Raw genomic sequence first — 23,215 nt, forward strand, 5'->3', positions numbered from 1 at the left:
ACTGAATTGAAGGTTGCCCTACATTAATAAACATCAAATGAATAGTTAAATACAACTAGAATATCTAAAGCTTCCCCCTGATAGTTAGATCAAAGTCGGAGCCTCAGCTCTTCCAACATTACTGTCCAGGCATCAATATCACTCATCCCTCTCACTGATCATCTGCCAACGTTGCTTGTTCAAACAATTACTGCATTCCTGTTGCAGTTTTGGGGGGTGTGGGGACTGGTCTGATTGATGTAAGATAACAGTAAAAGGAATAAAAGATTATATAGGCAGTTAGTAGAGGCAAAATCATTAGGGATGCTCAGGAAACTGCAGTGAGAGTGTTAGAATATTAGAGCGACAAGCTTCACATGGGCCATGTGGCTTTTTCTTACATGCGCACACATACTAACCTGGGAAAAAATACATTTGTTTTAAATCTGTATTTTATTAATAAGCAATAACAAGTAAAATAAAACAAGTACAGCAAGACATTTCACCACCCACCCACCCAACCTCCTCGAGCTCTCCTTTATAAAGATGTCAGGTTGCGTTGAAAGGATGGTGGGTATTCCATCCATTGGAGCTCTTTCTTACTCCTCTTTCTTATCTGGGTTGTGCCTCCAGATACAATAGTTAAGATATGAGGCAAGAGTCAGCCAAGCAAGGTACGGCACCATAAGTAGTGTGGCCATCTTGTTGATAGGGTACCAGGATACCATCGTAGCTACCACAGTGCCATATAGAGAGAGAATATTGACCAAAGCCTAAGAAATCAAAGAAGAAAGAGTAAGATGATGGACTCAGACAATTACAATCAAACATTTACTTTATGAAACTCCTGTAACCTGATCACAACGCACTGGGCCAGGCAAAGTCCAGCACTCACACCAGAAAGGCTTGGACATTGGACACTAATGCTTTCTGATATCCAGATTTGATCCCAACTTCTTCCAGTCCAATATCTTCCCTTGTATTTGATGACAGTGCATCCACCCAACAACTGTTAAGGATCAATGAAAACAAGATAATTTACCAAACCCTTGCTCACTGATTCAGAATGTCAACACTGATGTAGCTGGGACAAAGATCTGACCTACCCCCGACTGAGCAAACCTGGGTCAGGAAAGAAAACAAATCCACCGCTGAATGAAAGTGAATCCACACACTTGTAGAAGTGGAAGATTAAAACCCTTGACAGAAACTAGACCCTTCATGAGACTCTAATGCCACTAATCACTAGATCATGAGATAAACTAGCAGAAACCTGTGACTATGATTTGGACAAACCTTGTTGCCTTATCCACAGGTCTGGTAATAAGTGGCAGCATTTAGCCAGAGATCCCAGAGCTTCAAAAACATCATCCAAATCAGTGAACATTACATTAGAATTTAAAAAAAATCAAAACCAGAACTTGAGCAGGATTTAATTTCCATTCTCTGGTTTGATGTAAAATATAACCAGCAGAGGCAGGAGAAAACATGGAATATTAATTGTTAAAATTAAATAATGTAAAATAGAGTGGATGAGGGAATAAGGAAGCAAGAGGACAAACAGGAAGGATTGCTTTTGTATTTTTAAGTTTTAAAAACCTCTAAAATAGTCCGTTTACAAAATGGAAATCAGGATTATATTAAAGTCAAGCGATTCAGGAGAAAGACTTAACCCTCTCAGGGACAGTTGTTATTCTGTCATGGCTCTCAGTACCAGATTTCTTTTGAAGTGTTGCCAAGTACCATAGCATTTTTACTGAAAACTTCAAATCCATCTGCTGCCGTCCACAGAAAAGATTTGGAAACATTAATTATTTTTAAATGTTGGGTTTTTACAGCAAAATGTATTCATACAAGTTTATTTTTAAGATTGAGTAACTGGTGGTTAAGATATGAATGAACTAACTTTGATGTAGTTTCCCCAAAGACTCTAAATAATAAGCAATTTGTTAGCAATCAATTAATACTACACACCCATTGCAATGGGAAGCGCCTGGCCTCTGAACGCTGGAGCGACTGTCTTTCAGACAATATTTAAGACAAAATGCTAGACTTGTAACATTCAAAAGTGTTATGTGTATTTGAATCCTGTAACTCATTTTGGAAGATTGCAGGTCTAAACTCCACACCAGGCTGACATTCCGATGCAGTATTGAGACAGTGCTCCATTATCAGATGGATATCCTGTCCTTATGATTCCCATGGCACAAGTGAATGAAATTCTGCCACTGTCTTGGCCAATATTCCTCCTCCTACTAATAGCGTCACAAGTAGGTAAACTGGTCAATCATTTCACTGTCATTTTGCCGTGTGCAAAACAGTTTGTCACATTAGCCTACATACACTAAATTTCAGAGTAATTCATTCTATGTGAAGCATCTTAACATGTTTCTGAGAGACATGATAAGGCACTATATAAATGGAGGAAACATTACAGCTGTAACTGTAAACAGAACTCTGGTTAGGGCTTTAGTTCTGAGCACCGCACCTTGGGAAGGACATACTTGGCCTTGATGGGGGAGCAGTGCAGATTAACCGCAATACCAAGGCAAGGTTAAATTCTGACGACAGGTTGCATAGACAGGCTTGTATTCCCTATGGAAGATTAAGGGATGATCTAATTGAGGTGTTTAAGATGATTAAAGCATTTTACAGGATAAATAGGGAGAGAGAAACTATTTCCTCTGGTGGGGGATTCCAGAATAAGGGGCATAACCTTAAAATTAGAGCTAAGCATTTAGGGGTGTTGTCAGAAGGCACTTCTTCACACAAATATGGATCTCTTGCCCCAGAAAGCTGCTGAAGCTAGAGATCAATCGAAATTTTCAAAACTAAGATTAATTGATTTTGCTAGGCAAGGGTATTAAGGGTTACAAAACCAAGATGGAATTAGAATTAGAATTAGAATATTACAGCGCAGTACAGGCCCTTCGGCCCTCGATGTTGCGCCGATCATCTGACCTACACTATTCCATTTACATCCATATGTCTATCCAATGACCACTTAAATGCCCTTAAAGTTGGCGAGTCTACTACTGTTGCAGGCAGGGCGTTCCACGCCCCTACTACTCTCTGCGTAAAGAAACTACCTCTGACATCTGTCCTATATCTTTCACCCCTCAACTTAAAGCTATGTCCCCTCGTGTTTGCCATCCTCATCCGAGGAAAAAGACTGGAGTTCAGATACAGGTCAGCCACCTACAAGGCACAAGTCAGGACTGCGATGGAATACTCTTCACTTGCCTAGATAAGCACAATTCCAACAGCACTCAAGAATCTTTAACACTATCCAGGACAAAGCAGCCTGCTTGATTGACACCCCATCCACCACCGATGCAACGTGGCTGAAACGTGTACCATCTACAAGATGCACTGCAGCAACCCATCAAGGCTTCTTCAACATAACCTCCTAAACGCATGACCTTAATAACCTAGAAGGACAAGGGCAGCAGGCGCCTGGGAGCATCACCACCTGCAAGTCACACATCATCCTGACTTGAAAATATAATCACTGTTCCTTCATTTGTCACTGTATCAAAATCCTGGAAACTCCTACCCAACAGTGCTGCGGGAGTACTTTCACTACAAAGAATGCAGTGGTTCAAGAAGCTGGTCCACCACCACTTTCTCAAGGGCAATTAGGGATGGGCAATAAATGCTGGCCTTGCCAGAGATGCTCACATCCCATGAATGAATAAATAAAAAGAGCTCCAGGGACTTGCCAAAAAATCAAAAAGCAGCATATCTGCTGAGGGCTGTATTTGATGGGGACAATGGCCACCAGAGACCCTTGGGTCACCTTGCAGCACTACTGGACTAGAAGCTGGTTGCAGTGTAGCAGTGACAATGGAATGGGAATAGGTCATCTGTCAGAGGATAATGTGCAGCATAGGGGACCTAAAAATAAAGTAAGGGAAGAATACAATATAATTCTATAGAAGAAAAATAATGGGAGCAATCTAAAGGAAGGCATTAATGCTTACCAATTTTAATCTGTGCGCCCCAAAGAATATTGGAGTCCATGTCCAATTCAAAATCAACTGAGTCCCATACAGACCAAGTGGGACAAGTGCTTCACTTGTGAAACCGCCTAGGTCTCTCCACACCAGATAGGAGGCATAACTGCGAAAACACAAACAATTTATCAGCATGATGCAGAGGCACTTCAGTGAAAAAGCAACATATTTCAGAGATCAATGCGCTGATTAACCCTTCCATTTAAGGACCTGCAGCTAGAATTTCATTTAAAACTATTAGTGTGTTTATAACAGTAAAATTAAGCAATCCTGCTTTCCTAATGCAGCTCCTTGCTTGGAGCTTGGGAGTGCTGAATTTACCCTACACAGTGATAATTGCTTTCATTGTACCATAATTACTTTTACAAGCTGCACTTTTTAAAACTCAACATCAGTCTGAGTAAGGGCTAGTGGCTTGTATGTGAATTAATAATAATTCACCACTAATCCCTGTCCCCCCCCCCCCCTTCCCCCACACCCCGTGGAAAGGTCCAGGATCCTCAACTGGCACTTGTCCTTAGCACAATCCCACACAAACTCCTCACACATCCCCCTTGTTATGACCCCAGCTCAGCTCATCTCTCTCTTCTGCCTCATTCAAAGTTTTCTCTGCCCTATTATGATCTCACATGGTCTGCTCCCCACCATGACCCCACGTTCTCTTTCCCATCCCCGTCCCCATATCTGCCAGTTCAGATTTTGGGTTGACCAACATTGGCAATATGGGAATTATACATTCAGTGTTGCAACCATAGCTGTGATATCCGATATTAAATAAACACAATGATACGATGGTGTAAATGAGACTCCAGGATCAGCTACAGTAAATCTGAAGCATATCATATACGTCCCATTTAGATCACTTGCCTCTGTCACTCGGCACTGTACTGGTAAGATTAAAACTGTGCTACACTGAACAGTGTCAGTTTACCAACGTTACCCCACAGAGTGATAGGACACAGGCTCCCGTGTCCTAAGATCATGTCACTGAAACCACAGAGATTTCAAAGCAGAGTCTCAATAACTCCTATGCCAATGTTGTGCAGAATGTTTCACATGGCCTTCCTCATTATAATGGATTTTAACAGAACCGTACTCACCCCATTCCTGTGTATAAAGTGGTCCACACTACAGGGAACATCTTATTTGGTGGCCGCCACGATGGTTTCTTCAGGTTTTCGAACCATGTAGGCACTTGTGACCTTGTCAAGTACCAGCCCAAGAATCCTCCAACATGGGGCAATGTGGCAAATCCAGCAATCTGAGCCCACACAGGTGCCATGCTCTCCAAAATCACCAAAGACAACAAATGTTTCCTGTTTCCTAAGAAAAGGTAATGACTATAAAAGTAAATTTGAATGGTGTGTTTCACTGCACTTCTCAACATAATTACTGAATTCTACTAACACACCTAATTCAAGGGAAGTAACAAATGGCAACGGCTAATGTGGTTTATCATGCAGGACCCCACCTGCCAAGAATGAGGCATATTAATTTTGCCACATGGACATTAAATTTCAAATTGTTGTTGGGAAGAAGAAAAGGCCTGATACAAGGGGTTGCCAGGCCCCTGGCTGGAAAGACATTTTTACATATTAGCAGACAGTGTTGGAACAAAGGAGCTATCCCCTGCTCCAATACAATAAACAGAACAGACCTGGTCAAACCAGTCGGTCACATGACCACCCTGCTGGCCAACTTGAGGAATTTTAAATTGTAGAGACAGTGTTTGAACTGGTAGATTGAAAAGACCTCCTCTCCTCCTGTCTTCTCCCATCTCTTTCTCACAGAACTCCAAAAACTGACTGACGACACGTGAACCCCAAAAGAGAAAAGTCTGCTACAGTGAACAAGGTTTAAGAAGAATACTGGTCCCCAACAAAAAGCAAGAACTACCTACAATCAAGGACTATACAGTGAGCTCGAAGAACCGTAACAGAAACTCTTCAGATATTGCCTCAAACTTCGCCACTTTATTTCTTCTGCTCTTTTCTGTCTCTATTTGCATGTGTGTATCGCATATGCATGCTAGCATGGGCGAGTCGTGTATCTGTAGGTGTCAACCAAATTAGAATTTAAGTGTAAGTTTAATAAAATTGCACCTTTCTTCTTTAAAGCTAAGAAAGCCGGTTTGTGCTTGTTTCTTTGCCTTGTAATTGGAAAGCCGTGAACAAGGATTCACTAAGGGGGAGCTAAAAACACAGTGTATTGAAAAATAAAACCTTGTTACGTTAAGACCAGGTGAAGACTGAAAGGGATCCCTAGACCTCTTTCTCATCTGGTTGTAACAGGTTGCATTCAATATTGGAATTAGGGTTGTCCAACTTTTTCACATGAGGGGCCACATTACAATTTTTGTCTTACATAGGGGGCCAGTGTGACCATTTTGGAAAGTTAAAGGCATTAAAATTTTATTTTACTATTTATCAAAACAACAACAATGTGCATTTTTGTGAAGAAATTTTAAATGAGAAGATAAATTTATGTTGAGATGCCTGGCATTGTTTTGCTTGCACAAATACTCAATGTTTGCCTGCACACTTGTTGTAGTGATGTGGAGTATCCGAAGAGATGTTGTTATGACCAAGGTGGGAGGAGTGCAGGAGTCTTTTCTACTTCCACTTCTCCAAAGGTCACAACATAAATTTAAATATTTACTCAGTTACCGATATGGTCAATCATAAGCTGTACTCTTTATCACAGAATAAAATACACCAACAAGGTTCCTTTAATAAGCAAAATTATCAGTTTATTATACAACAAGACATAACCAGCAATGAAGCAAAGCATTAATACACAGAGTGATATATGAAACTTCCCTTTTACCTTAGACACACACACACACACACACACACACATACAGGTTAACTGAAAAAATAGAGGAGATTTTCTCCTTACAGCTCTGCTACAAAAAAAGACAAAAAGGAATACTTTGGCCAAACACTTGCTAATTCTTGAAGAAAAAAAGAAAAGATATGGAAAGATGTCAGTTGTCCTTTTTTGGTTTGGGGTCCCAACTACACATTGACAGCTGTCACTGGGATCTTTTTTGAATAGTTTTTTTTCAGGCGACTGATCAGAAGATCAGTTTGGCAGACTTTCCAGGAGAAATGTGGCAAAGGAGTTTCTGGCAGGCCTTTCACGAGGAATGCAGCATCAATTTCTCTATTCCATACACTCGCTTCCAAGAGCTTCTCAAAAAGAATGAAAAGCTGGCAGGCTTTTCAAAGAATTGGAAAAGGCTGAGCTGGAGCTTTGCCCTTGGAAGGTTGATTTAAAACTCCTTTCAAAATACTCCACAACCCCACTGGCCGTCCAAAGCAAAACCAAAATAATATCTCAAAAGTCAAGCCTTCTGACCCCTATAAATCTTGACCTGTAACTTCTCTGTAAACATCTCCCCAAAGACAAACCCCCCCCCCCCCCCCTGCTGGGTATTAACAGGTGACTTCCAGTAAATGTTGTTTTCAAACAACACCTCTCAGTGCCCTTTCAATGGCCCCAGTGAAAAAACATCCATAGAATCCTTTTCAGTTTTCCCAAATAAAACAATGTCGATAATTCTAAAATAGTTGAGTCCTCAATTCTTAACAAAAATATAGAAGCACCGTCATAACACCTCTATCCTTGGAGGAATGAAACACCATTTTCAAATGCATTTTATTACGAAGAGTGGGGAAAATATTTTAAAACTCATTTTCACACTCATACTCATTCACTCTTTACCTGTGGCTATTACAGTTCTGCTTTGTACCATCTTTGCACTGAGATAACACAAAGCAAAGTTAAATCCTAGACAAAGCATCTGCAATCACATTATTTTTTCCTGCAATGTGGATTATTTTTAAGTGATAAGGTTGCAATAGTAAACTCCATCAGAATAGTCTGGCATTCTGTTTTTTGAATTTTTTCACAAAGGATAGATGGCTATGATCAGTACATACCAGTGTCTCTCTAGTCGTGGCAGGCATAGACCTCAAAATGCTTAAGACCTAGTAATAAACCCAGGGTTTCTTTTTCTACTGTTAAATATCTCTTTTGGTGTCTATTTAGCTTTTTGGAAAAATATCCCACTGGATTTTCTACGCCCGATTTATCGTTTTGTAATAGAACTGCACTGATCCCCCCAGGTCATGAGCAGGGCTTAGTAAAGTTTGGAGCAGCCAACACTGGTTCATTAATCAAAATAGCTATCAACCTCTCAAAAGATCGCTTGGGACTCCCCTGACCACTTGACCTTTTTTAATAGCAAATCTGTCAGTGGAGCAGCTATAGTACTAAACTTTAGTACAAACATGCAGTACAGTGGCGCAGTGGTTAGCACCGCAGCCTCATAGCTGCAGCGACCCGGGTTCAATTCTGGGTACTGCCTGTGTGGAGTTTGCAAGTTCTCCCTGTGTCTGCGTGGGTTTCCTCCGGGTGCTCCGGTTTCCTCCCACAGCCAAAAAGACTTGCAGGTTGATAGGTAAATTGCCCATTATAAATTGCCACCAGTATAGGTAGGTGGTAGGGGAATATAGGGACAGGTGGGGATGTGGTAGGAATATGGGATTAGTGTAGGATTAGTATAATATTTTCCACTTTATATTTCTTCTGCTGTTTTCTGTCTCTATTTGCATGTGTGTGCATGCTAGCATGGGCGAGTCGTGTATCCATTGGCTTTAACCGATTTAGAGTTTAAGTTTAATAAATTTCAACTTTTCTTCTTTAAACCTAAGAAAGCCTGTTTGTGCTGGTTCCTTTGCCTGATAATTGGTAAGAATTGAACAAGGATTCACCAAGGGGAAGCTAAAAACACGGTGTGTTTAAAAATAAAACCCTGTTACGGTAAGACCAGGTGAAGGCTGAAAGCGAATCCTAGACTTCTTTCTCACCTGGTCGTAACACAGCACATCAAGATAAACCACACAGTTAGGAACACTGGCTACCACTTGGTTCATTAGTCTCTGAAAAGTGGCTGGCATTTTTTTAGCCCAAATGGCGTCATTTGGCATTGGAAAAGACCATCTGGTGTGACAAAGGTTGATATTTATTTAGCCTGAGGCATTAAGGAACCTGCCTGTATCCCTTTAACAAATCTATTTTTGTAAGAAACGTGGCACTGCCCATTCTGTCAATACAGTCTTCCAAGCAAGGAATTGGTTCGGAGTCTGCCTTTGTTACTGCATTAACCTTTCTGTAGTCTATGCAGAATCTAGTTGAACTATCAGGATTAGGCTAAACACCACTGGGGAACTCCAGCTGCTTTGACTGGGTTCAATTAGGAGGTTTTCCAGAATGGTCTACACTGAGTGTGAAGAAGGGAGTTTGGTAAGTGAGCGGAATTTAAGGGTTCATCTCTCAAGACTACTTTTTGTCTTGTTTACATTGAGCAATAATCGAAATTCCTGTTTCAGTTAGGAGGTAAGTTAGATTTCTTGCAGTTTTAAACACGAGTATATCAACATTCTGAGAGTAGCTGTAGCTAGTTAATTAGGTGCTAGCTTAAACTGGTTTCTGAGCTCTAGCAGAGCTGACACAGCATTGTATAAGATTAAAATAAAAGGCCTATAAAGTTGCCAGAAATAGTAGCAAATCTGAGGATTGGGAGGATTTTAGAATACAACAAAGGAGGTTGAAGAAACTGTTAAAGAAAGGGAGAATAGAATATGAATGTAAAGAGTCATAGAGAGATACAGGACTGAAACAGGCCCTTCGGCCCACCGAGTCTGTGCCGACCATCAACCACCCATTTATATAAATCCTACATTAATCCCATATTCCCCACCACAGCCCCTCCTACATTAATCCCATATTCCCTACCATTCTCCTACCTACACTAGGGGCAATTTACAATGGCCAATTTACCTATCAACCTGCAAGTCTTTGGTGGTGGGAGGAAACCGGAGCACCCGGCGGAAACCCATGCGGTCACAGGGAGAACTTGCAAACTCCCCACAGGCAATACCCAGAACCGAACCCGGGTCGCTGGGGCTGAGAGGCTGCGGTGCTAACCACTGCGCCACCCAAAAAATGTTAAAAAACGGATTGTATAAACATGTATAGGTGTGTAAAAAGGAAATGTTTGGCCAAGACAAATGTGGGTCCATTGCAGGCAGTCAGGAAAATTTATAAAGTGGAATAGAGAAATGGCAGATAAGCTAAATGATTACATTGTGCCTGTCTTCACTGAGGAAGATACAAGAAATCTCCCAGAATTAGAGATCTAAGGGATTAGGCAGAATGAGGAATTGATGGAAATTCGTATTAGTAAGAAGGTTGTATTGGAGAAATTAATGGGGCTGAAGGTTGATAAGTCCCCAGGACCTGATATTCTACATCTCAGAAAGTTGAAAAAGAGGTAGCTATGGAGATAGTGGATGCATTGGTGATCATCTTCCAAAATTCTATAGATTCTGGAACGGTTCTTACAGATTGGAAGGTAGCAAATGCCACCCCACTATTTAAGAAGGGAGGGAGAGAGAAAACAGGGAATTACAGACCTGTTAGCCTTACATCAGTCATTGGGAAAATGCTAGAATCTATTCGAAAGGATGTGATAAATGGACACTTGGATAATAATGATCTGATAGTCAACATGGGTTTTTTGAGGATGTTACTAACAGAATTGATAAAGGGGAGTCGGTGGACGTGGTATACTTGGGTTTTCAGAAGACGTTTGATAAAATGCCCCACAGGAGGTTGGTTAGCAAAATTAAAGCATATGGAATAGGAGGTAATATACTGGCATAGATTAAGGATTGGTTCACAGGCAGAAAGCAGAGAGTAGGAATAAATGGGACATTCTCGCGCTGGCAGGCTGTGACGTGTGGGGTACTGCAGGGATCAGCCTGAGCCCCAGCTGTTCACAATATATATCAATGATTTGGATGTGGGGACCAAATGTAATGACACAAAACTAGGTGGGAATGTGTTATGTGAGGAAGATGCAAAGCGGCTTCAAGGGGATTTGGACAGACTTAGTGAGTGGGCAAGAAAGTGGCAGATGGAATATAATGTGGAAAAATGTGAGGTTATCTACTTTGGTAGAAGGAACAGATATGCAGAGTATTCCTTAAATGGTAAGAGATTAGAATGTGTAGATGTACAAAGAGACCTGGGTGTCCTGGTCAATATGTCACTGAAAGCTAACATGCAGGTGCTGCAAGCAATTAAGGAGGCTAATGCTATGTTAGCCTTTATCGCAAGAGGATTTGATTACAGGAGTAGTGATGTCTTGCTTCAGAGCCTTGGTTAGACCGCACCTGGAGTACTGTATGCTGTTTTGGTCCCCTTACCTTAGGAGGGATATTATTGCCATAGAGGGAGTGAACAAAGAACAAAGAACAGTACAGCACAGGAATAGGCCATTCAGCCCTCCAAGCCTGCGCAGATCTCGATGCCTGCCTAAACTAAAACCTTCTGCACTTCCGGGGACCGTATCCCTCTATTCCCATCCTATTTACGTATTTGTCAAGATGCCTCTTAAACGTCATTATCGTACCTGCTTCCACCACCTCCCCCAGCAGCAAGTTCCAGGCACTCACCACCCTCTGTGTAAAGAACTTGCCTCGCACATCCCCTCTAAACTTTGCCCCTCTCACCTTAAACCTATGTCCCCTAATAACTGACTCTTCCACCCTGGGAAAAAGCTTCTGACTATCCACTCTGTCCATGCTGCTCATAAGTTTGTAAACCTCTATCATGTCGCCCCTCCACCTCCGTCGTTCCAGTGAAAACAATCCAAGTTTATCCAACCTCTCCTCATGGCTAATGCCCTCCAGACCAGGCAACATCCTGGTAAACCTCTTCTGTACCCTCTCCAACGCCTCCACGTCCTTCTGGTAGTGTGGCGACCAGAGTTGCACGCAATATTCTAAGTGTGGCCTAACTAAAGTTATGTACAGCTGCAACATGACTTGCCAATTTGTATACTCTATGCCCCGACCGATGAAGGTAAGCATGCCGTATGCCTTCTTGACTACTTTATCCACCTGCGTTGCCACTTTTAGTGACCTGTGGACCTGTACGCCCAGATCTCTCTGCCTGTCAATACTCCGAAGAATTCTGCCATTTACTGTATACGTCCCATGTGCATTAGATCTTCCAAAATGCATTACCTCACATTTGTCCAGATTAAACTCCATCTGCCATTTCTCCGCCCAAGTCCCCAACCGATCTATATCCTGCTGTATCCTCTGACAATCCTCATCACTATCCGCAACTCCACCAACCTTTGTGTCGTCCGCAAACTTACTAATCAGACCAGCTACATTTTCCTCCAAATCATTTATATATACTGCAAACAGCAAAGGTCCCAGCACTGATCCCTGCGGAACACCACTAGTCACAGCCCTCCATTCAGAAAAGCACCCTTCCACTGATACCCTCTGTCTTCTATGACCGAGCCAGTTCTGTATCCATCTTGCCAGCTCACCTCTGATCCCGTGTGACTTCACCTTTTGTACCAGTCTGCCATGCGGGACCTTGTCAAAGGCTTTACTGAAGTCCATATAGATAACATCCACTGCCCTTCCTTCATCAATCATCTTCGTCACTTCCTCAAAAAACTCAATCAAGTTAGAGAGACACGACCTCCCCTTCACAAAACCATGCTGTCTCTCGCTAATAAGTTCGTTTGTTTCCAAATGGGAGTAAATCCTGTCCCGAAGAATCCTCTCTAATAATTTCCCTACCACTGATGTAAGGCTCACCGGCCTATAATTTCCTGGATTATCCTTGCTACCCTTCTTAAACAAAGGAACAATATTGGCTATTCTCCAGTCCTCTGGGACCTCACCTGTAGCCAATGAGGATGCAAAGATTTCTGTCAAGGCCCCAGCAATTTCTTCCCTTACCTCCCTCAGTATTCTGGGGTAGATCCCATCAGGCCCTGGGGACTTATCTACCTTAATGCTTTGCAAGACGCCCAACACCTCCTCCTTTTTGATAACGACATGACCGAGATTATCTACACTCCCTTCCCTAGGCTCATCATCCACCAAGTCCTTCTCTTTGGTGAATACTGATGCAAAGTACTCATTTAGTACCTCGCCCATTTCCTCTGGCTCCACACATAGATTCCCTTCTCTGTCCTTGAGTGGGCCAACCCATTCCCTGGTTATCCTCTTGCTCTTTATATACGTATAAAAAGCCTTGGGATTCTCCTTAATCCTATTTGCCAATGACTTTTCATGACCCCTTTTAGCCCTCCTGACTCCTTGCTTAAGTTCCTTCCTACTGTCTTTATATTCCTCAAGGGCTTCGTCTGTTCCTGGCCTTCCAGCCCTTATGAATGCTTACTTTTTCCTTTTGACTAGGTTCACAATATCCCGCATTATCCAAGGTTCCCTAAACTTGCCAAACTTATCCTTCTTCCTCAGAGGAACATGCTGGTCCTGGATTGTAATCAACTGACGTTTGAAAGACTCCCACGTCAGATGTTGATTTACCCTCAAACAGCCGCCCCCAATCTAAATTCTTCAGTTCCTGCCTGATATTGTTATAATTAGCCTTCCCCCAATTTAGCACCTTCACCCGAGCACTACTCTTATCCTTATCCACAAGTACCTTAAAACTTATGGAATTATGGTCACTGTTCCCGAAATGCTCCCCTACTGAAACTTCGACCACCTGGCCGGGCTCATTCCCCAATACCAGGTCCAGTACGGCCCCATCACTAGTTGGACTATCTACATATTGTTTCAAGAGGCCCTCCTGGCTGCTCCTTACAAATTCTGCCCCATCCAAGCCCCTAGCACTAAGTGAATCCCAGTCAATATAGGGGAAGTTAAAATCACCCACCACTACAATCCTGTTACCTTTACATCTTTCCAAAATCTGTCGACATATCTGCTCCTCTACCTCCCGCTGGCTGTTGGGAGGCCTGTAGTAAACCCCCAACATCGTGACTGCACCCTTCCTATTCCTGAGCTCCACCCATATTGCCTCGCTGCATGACCCCTCCGAGGTGTCCTCCTGCAGTACAGCTGTGATATTCTCCTTAACCAGTAATGCAACTCCCCCACCCCTTTTACATCCCCCTCTATCCCGCCTGAAGCTTCTAAACCCTGGAACATTTAGCTGCCAATCCTGTCCTTCCCTCAACCAAGTCTCTGTAATAACAACATCATAGTTCCAAGTACTAATCCAAGCTCTAAGTTCATCTGCCTTACCTGTTATACTTCTCGCATTGAAACAAATGCACTTCAGACCACCAGTCTCGCTGTGCTCAGTAACATCTCCCTGCCTGCTCTTCCTCTTAGTCTTACTGGCCTTATTTACTAGTTCCCCCTCATTTATTTCACTTGCTGTCCTACTGCTCTGGTTCCCACCCCCCCTGCCACACTAGTTTAAACCCTCCCGAGTGACACTAGCAAACCTCACAGCCAGGATATTTGTGCCCCTCCAGTTTAGATGCAACCCGTCCTTCTTGTACAGGTCCCACCTGTCCCTGAAGAGATCCCAATGATCCAGATTTCTGAAACCCTCCCTTCTACACCAGCTGTTCAGCCACGTGTTTAGCTGTACGATCTTCCTATTTCTAGCCTCACTGGCACGTGGCACAGGGAGTAATCCCGAGATTACAATCCTAGAGGTCCTGTCTTTTAACTTTCTACCTAACTCCCTAAACTCCCCCTGCAGGACCTCGTCACTCTTCCTGCCTATGTCGTTGGTACCGATGTGCACCTCAACCTCTGGCTGTTCACCCTCCCCCTTCAGAATGCCCGCTGTCCGTTCAGAGACATCCTTGACCCTGGCACCAGGGAGGCAACATACCATCCTGAAGTCTCTTTCATGTCCACAGAAGTGCCTATCTGTGCCCCTGACTATAGAGTCCCCTATAACTATTGCTCTTCTGCGCTTTGTCCCTCCCTGAACAACAGTGCCAGCCATGGTGCCACTGCTCTGGCTGCTGCTGTTGTTTTCCCCTGATAGGCCATCCCCCCCAGTATCCAAAACGGTATACTTGTTAGAGAGGGGGATAGCCAGAGGGGATTCCTGCACTGACTGCCTGCCCCTTCTAGCGGTCACCCATCTATCTGCCTGCACCTTGGGTGTAACCACTTCTCTAAAACTCCTGTCTATGACACTTTCTGCCACTTGCATGCTCCTAAGTGCATCCTGTTGCCGCTCCAACCGATCCATGTGGTCTGTGAGGAGCTGCAATTGGGTACACTTCCTGCAGATGTAGTCGTCCGGAGCGTTGGAAGCGTCACAGACCTCCCACATCTCACAGGTGAAGCACTTTACCCCTCTGACTGACATTTCTAGCACTAATTAATAAATTAATTTAAAATAAATACTTATTAAATCCTTACTAAATTATGTTACAATTAACTATATGGTCCCTAGTGCTAGATTTCTACTATAAATATTAAATGCTAACTAAATACAGTAATCTCCTCCCTTTGGTTTAGTTACTCTACTGATTAATTAGTTAATTAGGGTTTTAATCAATTTTTATCAATGCTTTATTTTCAAATTCAGTACAAATTCCCTACCAGCCAAACAGGTCACAGCTTTCCTGTGACGTCACTTTTTCAGTTTTTTTTTAACCAGAGGTACGTTTTTTATATTTACCGGTCCGGAACTCCGCCCTCTGAGTCTTCTCCGTGGATGAAGGCCGCGAATCCCCGAGGTACATTTTTTATACTTACAGGTCCGGAACTCCGCCCTCCGAGTCTTCCCCCTGGATGAAGGCCGCGAATCCCCGAGTTAAGTTTTTTATACTTACAGGTCTCGAACTCCGCCCTGCGAGTCTTCTCCGTGGATCCGTGGAGTGCAACGAAGGTTCACCAGACTTATTCCCAGGATGGCGGGACTGTCCTGTGAAGCGAGACTGAGGAAACTGGGCCTGTATTCTCTAGAGTTTCGAAGAATGAGAGGTGATCTCATTGAAATCTACAAAATACTTAAAGGGATAGACAGGGTAGATGCAGCTAAGATGTTTCCCCTGGTTGGGGAGTCTAGAACCAGGGGACACAATTTCAAAATAAGGGGGAAGCCACTTAGGACAAAGATGAGGAGACATTTCTTTACTCAGAAGGTCATGAATCTTTGGAATTCTCTACCCCAGAGTAAAGGCCTGCTATCTGACCCGTACCCGATGGGCCCGACGACATGTCGGGTTTGGGTTGGGTCGGGCCGATCTTCTGGGTCCGGCTTTCAGGCTCGGGTCGGGTCGGGCCAGGCCAGGTCCAGGTCAGGCCAGGTCGGACACATACAGCAGGAATTTCAGGCAAGTGTTAAAAGTAAAAAACTTAACTGAGCTGGGAGTCCGGGACGTCAAAGAAGGAAATTCTGAGTCTGCGCAGTGAGTGAGTGAGCGTCACTATGACATCATCATGCTCATGCTGCAGCTTCCTGAAGATTAGGAGTCGCAAGGTAAGTAAAGGGAACATTCCAGTGGTCGGGTTGGGTCGGGTGCGGGAAAAATTAGAAGGATTCGGGCCGGTTCGGGCTCAGGTCCGACGTGGTCCTGCTGGGTTCGGGTCGGTTTTTTTTCCCTAACCTGAGCAGGCCTTTACCCCAGAGGGCTGTGGAAGCTCAGTCATTGAGTATGTTTAAAGCAGAGATTGACAGATTTCTAAATACCAATGACATAAGAGGATATGAGGAAAGTGTGGGAAAAAGGCATTGGAATGGATGATCGGTCATGATTGTACTGAATGGCGGGGCAGGCTCAATGGGCTGAATGGCCTACTCCTGCTCCTATGTTCCTGAATATTGGATTTCTGCTTTTACTTGCGCCTGTTTCTCTGAACTTAAGCGATAAGGAAACTTTATATAGGAAAGGATTCCCCTACATGCACATCATGTATGGCTAAGGTTGTACATCCTGGTTTGTCCCTACAGACTCTTTTAAATGCTGTGAGTAGCCTTGTTCGGTCTTCTCATTGTTCTTCATCTAAATACGAAAGCATTGTGTCCAATCTCCCTAACAATTCAGTATTAGCTAACCAGATGGTAGGAGGTTCAATTTGAGAATTGTCTAGGCCTCCTTCTGCCTCATCTTCACTATCCCTTTCATCCACTGTCCCTACTATCTGACACCTCCTCCTGGCGATGATATTGTTTCAACATATTGATATGCCATAGCCGATTCTTTTTCCGGCAATCTGGGGTGTCAATCAAATAATTTATTTTACCAATTCTTTTGATCACTTTATATGGACCACTGAACTGTGCTTTCACCCTGTAAAAGCAGTAAAACCTCATCCCCTGGTTGAAATGTTCGGGTCTTGGCATGCTTATCTACCCATTTCTTCATGGTTGTTTGGGAAGCTTTAAGGTGTTCCTGAGCCACTTTGCAGGCTCTCATGAGCCATTCCTGGAACACGGATACATAATCTAACACAAAGGATTCGTCCCTCTATTCTAAAAACCTTTCTTTAATTAATTTTAGAGAGCCTCTTATCTCATGTCCATAAAGTAATTCAAAAGGACTAAAACCGGTAAACTCATTAGGTGAATCCCTAGTGGCAAACAAAAGAAATTCTAGCCCTTTATCCCAATCATGGGGATATTCATGACAGTATGTCCTGATCATTGCTTTGAGGGTCTGATGGTACCTTTCTAAAGCCCCTTGTGTCTCTGGGTGATATGCTGAAGACTTTAACTGTGTTATACCCAAATTACCCATAACTTCCTGAAACATTTTAGACATAAAATTGGAACTTTGATCCAACTGAATCTTGATTGGTAATCCATATCTAGTGAAGAACTAGGTTAACTTCTCTACCACTACCTTAGCAGAAATTGTTCTCAAGGGAATGGCCTCTGGGAATTGAGTAGCCATATCCATGATACTGAGTATATATTGATGTTCCGCTTTTGTTCTCGATAAAGGTCATACACAGTCTACCAATGCCCTACTAAATGGTTCCCCAAAAACTAGTATGGGAATTTGAGGTGCCAATTTTATGGCAGGTTGCAGTTTTCCCACAATCTGGCACATATGGCACATGTTATAAAACTGCACCACGTCCTTGGAAAGACCTGGCCAGTAAAAATGTTGATTTATACTTGATTTAGTCTTCCAGATCCCCACATGTCCCACTATAGGAATTTCACGGGCTATCCTTAATATTGCCAGGGTAGGGCAGTACCTCTAACTGGTGAACAACCATCTATTCTTCACCCTCAGGTTGTGAGGAGGTCGCCACTTCCTCATCAGAATCTCATTTTTAATATCATAGCCTTTTGGAAGTCCCTTTGCCTCAGCTTCTGTTAAAGCCGATTGTGCCATTTTATTTAACTCTGACTGGCTTGCTGAGTCTCAATCAGAGAAGATTTATTGAACATTTCCTTCGGATTATCCAATATCCAAAGAAAATTTCAGATATTTGACTATCTGACTGCGGTGCCAATTTTACCTCTGACAAAGGAACTTGTTTAGCCATTGTTTGGGTCATTACACATGAAGGAAAAATTCCTGGAGAACCTTTTCCTGCAACTGCTCTGTCTCTTTGACTTCACTCAGTTTTTCCGTGAATACTGGAGAAACTACTACCTTCGCTCTGGCCAAATCATTCCCCAGGAGTAGGTCAATTCCGTCTACAGGCAAAGTATGGACAACTCCTACAGTTACCGTTCCAGACATCAGGTCACACTCTAGGTGCACCTGATACAAAGGTATGGGTAGATACTCCCCACCAATACCATTCACTAAAACCCTGGCATTCAGTGCATCTCTGGAGGAAAAGCTATGCCTTTCCCCAGAAAAAGAGTTTAGGTGGCTCCTGTATCCCTATAGGTTTACCTGCCTCACTTGAGGGATAAAGAGTTACCTTTCCTATTGACAAGAAAACCCTATAGCTCTCAGGTATCTTATTCATGTCACCGCACTCACAGCAGTTTTTGCACTTGGCCGTCCAGTTGCAGTCAGAGCTACAGCCTGATCTGTCGTACTCTCGGTCAGGGCCCCTTTCTCTGCATTGGCCTGGCGTACCCCAATAAGTCCCACGTGTTTACCCCACAACTTCGAGCATTCTACACGAATGTGTCCCACCTTGTGACAATCGTAACACTTAGGCTTGCGGACCTCACTTCTACCCCCAGCATCTTCCTTTCTGGCCTGATAAGGAGATTCCAGGGCATTCCCAACTGTCCCTTCTTGTCCCTGGCTACTTGCCTTCCTTTCACCCTCCCACCTTCTATCCTTCTCAGGTTTGTGGGGGTGACAGACAAAGGCTTTGGGCTTGTAAACAAGCTCGTAATCATCAGTGATTTCTGCTGCCTGTCTGGCTGTTGAAACTTTCTGATTCTCTACATGGGTTCTTACTGACGGAGGGAGGGATATTTTTAAATCTTCCAGGAGAATTATTTCCCTAAGGTTTTCATACGTGGCCTCTACCTTTAGTGCCCGCATCCAACGATCAAAATTAATTTGCTTTACCCTCTTAAATTCTATACAAGACTTCCCAGGCTGTCTCCAGAGGTTCCAAAGTTTCTGCCTGGATGCTTCAGGGACCAACTCATAAGCAGCAAGAATAGCCTTTTTTGCCATCTCATAATCTGCAGAAGCCTCCTCAGAAAGCATGGCATGAACTTCATGAGCTCTGCCCATCAACCTGCTCTGCATAAGCCGTGTCCAGCTTTTCTTCGGCCACTTCATCTGTCTGTCTATATTTTCAAAAGAAATGAAAATGCCTCTATGTCCCTTTCCTCAAATTTCGGGAGGGCTTGTACAAATTTAAATACCTCTCCACGGGGTCCTGGGCTGGAGACAGGTCTTTCCCCATCTGACTTTTCATCGGGGTCAAGGGCATCCTTTTTCTTCTCTAGTTCCAACCTTCCAATCTGTTATTCCCTTTCTCTCTCCCTTTCCTCTTTTCTCTTGTCCTTTGTCTCTCCTGCCACTCTGCTTGCTCCCTTTGAAATGCTCTCTCTTTTGCCCTTTCTTCAAGTTCAAGCTGCTTCATCTGCAACTGAATTTTAGCTAATTTAACCACACTACCATCTGATTTGCCTTCTTCTTCTTGCAATTGCAAATGGTGTGCTAGTGGGGTTGGTTAGCTCAGTTGGCTGGATGACTGGAGTGTGGTGCAGAATAATGCCAATAGTGCAGGTGCAATCGGCTGCTATTGTTCTTGGGGCTTGCCTTCTCATCTTGCCCCCATAGTGATATGGTGGCATAAGCTATGATTAGCAACACTTAGAAAACAAGGACGCAACATAGAGAGAGAGAGTATATCCTGCCATAGGTTTAAATGGAACAGTTTATTTAAAGTAATATTTTGCACACAACACAAAGATATCCAATCGGCCCAGGTAGAACCTAGTCTTAGCTGTGCAATAAATAAGGTAAAAGGTATGGTCTCCTTGTACCTTGCTCTAGAGAATAATTAAAACTAAGAAAGATCTTGCACTTACATAGCACCTTTCACATCCTCAGGACATAGCAAAGCCCTTCACTGCCTCTGAGGTACTTTTGAATTGTTGTCACTGTTGTAATGTAGGGAAACACAGCAGCCAATTTGTGCAAAGCAAGCTCCCACAAATAGTATGAGATAATTATCAGATAATCTTGTTCAGCAATGTTGGTTAAGGGATAAATATTTTCCAGGAGAACTCTACTGCTCTTCTTCAAATAGTATCATGAGATCGTCTACATTCAACTGAGAGCAGAAGAGGCCCAAGTTTAATATCTCAACTGAAAGATAACACCTCCAGCAACACCGCCTCGGTACTGCGCTGAAGTGTTTGCCGAGATTTTTGTCCTCAAGTTTCTAGAATGGGACTTGCACCTATAACGTTAGAGATCAGAGGACAGAGTGCTATCACTGAACCCATTCTAAGTCTCCCCTATCAAAGCCTGCCATAATCTTAAAGACCTCTACCAGCTCAACCTCAGTCCTTTTGTTTTCTAAAAAGAGAAAGTAGAGCCCCAGCCTGTTCAATCTTTCCTGATAAGTATAACCTCTGAGTTCTTACACCAAAGCAGGCCATTCTACCCAACTGGTCCATGTTGGTGTCTTCCACAAGGACATAAATCCATGTATCAAAAAAACAAAATGTTGCAGATGCTGTGAATTCTGAAAAAGCAGAGGAAACGCTGGGAACATTCAGCAGGTCAGACAGCCTCAGTGGGTGAAGAACAAACCCATACAGATAGGACCCTTTTCTTCATCTGATGCCTGCTCTTCAGGGTTACACAAGTGTGCGATACGGCACTGTCCAGGGGTGGAGTTTCCTCGGGCAGTATCCATGGGAATTTCTCAATCCGATCGGTGTTAAGTTTAGCCTCAGCTCCCTGTCCGTTTATATAAGGCGGCCTTTAATGACCTTGATGAGTGAATCACTCCCAAGTTCAGCAGCCAGTGCTGTCATTGTGAAGTGGCGGACTGCCTGGAGTACTGTGTCTTCCCTCCCCACACACGATCCTAAATCCATAATATGTTACAACATATTGTAATGTTATTATAACTTGTGTGCAATACAATTAACGCTGACACTATGGTCTGGAGAGCGGTATGGGCACCAGGAGTTGGGAATTCCGGACTATAACTCTCTGTTTGGAAACGCGTGGATTTAACTCAGTGAGGAGAGCTGGAATTCCCACTGAGAGTGTTGGTGGGGAGCGGTAATGAAAGGGCTCAGCACCCAGTATATGGGGGGAATCCCTCTCTGTATAACCCCCTCCAGCTCACAGACTGTCCGTCCTCTCAATGTCATTCAGCAATGAACTGACCCCAGGCTCCCAAAGTAGCAGCTCAATGTTCGGCGCTGCTAACTGCACAGTTTTAACTCCTGCATATATTAGAGTTCCCACACCGAACTGGCTTTCTTACCTCCAATGAAGGCTTGAGTTTTGCCGCGTGCAGCCGACAAAGGAAACACTAAACCAGGAATAAGACGGCAAAGGATTTCCGGTAAATAGCCAATATTTCTCAGGCGGAGTCGCCGCCCACTGAGTTCCGATCAGCTGCTGATTTAACACGGCCGGAGCTGGGGGTCTGCTCAGTGACTTGGAACTGGGAGTGTGTCTATCAGACACCAACAACTCAGTCCTTGAGGTGCTAACGAACGATTTCGGGGTGAACATGTTATTAAAATACATTTATCAATTTGCTACACACCTTAGCAGAAAGGTCAGTGATGAGGGGGCATAGATTTAAAGTGATTGGTAGAAAAATTAGAGGGGAGATGAGGAAAATCTTTTTCACCCAGAGGGTGGCTATGGTCTGGAACTCACTTCCTGAAAGGGTAGTTGAGGCAGAGACCCTCAACTCATTCAAAGGGAGTTTGGATATGCACCTCAAGTTGCTGTAAACTGCAGGGCTACAGACCAAATGCTGGAAGGTGGGATTAGAATAGGTGGATTGTTTTTCAGCCGGCACAGACACGATGGGCCAAGTGGCCTCTTTCTGTGCCTTAAACTTTCTATGATTCTACATTGACCAGAGCTCCAGTGGACACATCTCCAAACCCACTCACATAACCAACAGATGAAGGGTCATTTATGCTTGCTGGGACCTTGCTATTGGCCAATAGGCGACCGCATCTGCCTTCATAACTGTGACTACTGTTCAATAAGTTGGTTGTTGAGCTTTTCAATGTCCTGAGGTGGTGAGGTTCTGTACAATGACAAGCTCATTATTCCATCTGTCCAATTGGCAGCTCTTTAATTTGCTTCACTGGTGTTGCTGTCATCCAGTTCAGGGATGACCGTGTTCTCAAGCTGAGCCATGAAGAGGGAGCCTTCAGACAAGAAGTTGATACCAATATGTAAATAAAACATATTCATTTGCTGTGTATAGATATCAATCAGCTAAACATAAAATGCAAATTTTATTAGCTGTTTCCTCCAGACGTTTTAACATGATACAACTTCTCAATAAATTTGCATATTTCAATTAAAATAGGAAGGTTAATTATATGAGGTTTCACAGCTGGGGCCTCTCACACAGGCAGTGCATTGCGGAAAATCACAAGGCTGGCCATCATTTTCTATCCTCTGAAATTAATAGACGGAAAGTCACAGGCAGTCACGGTGACATGACGTTTCTCAAAAATTGCCTAGCCAATATTTATCCCTCAGTCAATATCACAAAAACAGATTATCTGGTCATTAAGCCATTGCTGTTTGTGGGAGCTTACTGTGCACAAATTGACTGCCAAGTTAAAGCACCCTGACCAGATGAGATGCGTCCAAGGATACTGAGGGAAATGAGAATGGAAATTGTGGAGACACAGGCCATAATTTTTCAGTCTTCCTTCGACTCAGGGGTGGGGTC

The 23,215-nt window shown here is 43.4% G+C and overlaps 1 protein-coding gene across 2 annotated transcripts; it reads right to left on the reverse strand.

Moving 5' to 3' along the window:
* Nucleotides 1–413: 413 nt before the first annotated feature.
* On the reverse strand, nucleotides 414–21,869 carry tspo (translocator protein). 2 transcript variants are annotated; one of them, XM_068057658.1, is made up of 5 exons: nucleotides 21,770–21,829; nucleotides 15,712–15,840; nucleotides 5,096–5,318; nucleotides 3,963–4,101; nucleotides 414–752 (listed from the first exon to the last, which is right to left on the reverse strand). In XM_068057658.1, the coding sequence occupies exons 3-5, from the start codon at nucleotides 5,275–5,277 to the stop codon at nucleotides 579–581; spliced, it is 495 nt and encodes a 164-aa protein (XP_067913759.1). In that variant the 5' UTR covers nucleotides 5,278–5,318; nucleotides 15,712–15,840; nucleotides 21,770–21,829; the 3' UTR covers nucleotides 414–578. The 2 variants fall into 2 exon arrangements, with proteins under 2 accessions (XP_067913759.1, XP_067913758.1); XM_068057657.1 differs by lacking the exon at nucleotides 15,712–15,840 and having other exon boundaries at nucleotides 21,770–21,869.
* Nucleotides 21,870–23,215: the final 1,346 nt, after the last annotated feature.

This window comes from Heterodontus francisci, chromosome 25 (genome assembly GCF_036365525.1).
Source record: "Heterodontus francisci isolate sHetFra1 chromosome 25, sHetFra1.hap1, whole genome shotgun sequence".
NCBI classification, from domain to species: Eukaryota; Metazoa; Chordata; class Chondrichthyes; order Heterodontiformes; family Heterodontidae; genus Heterodontus; species Heterodontus francisci.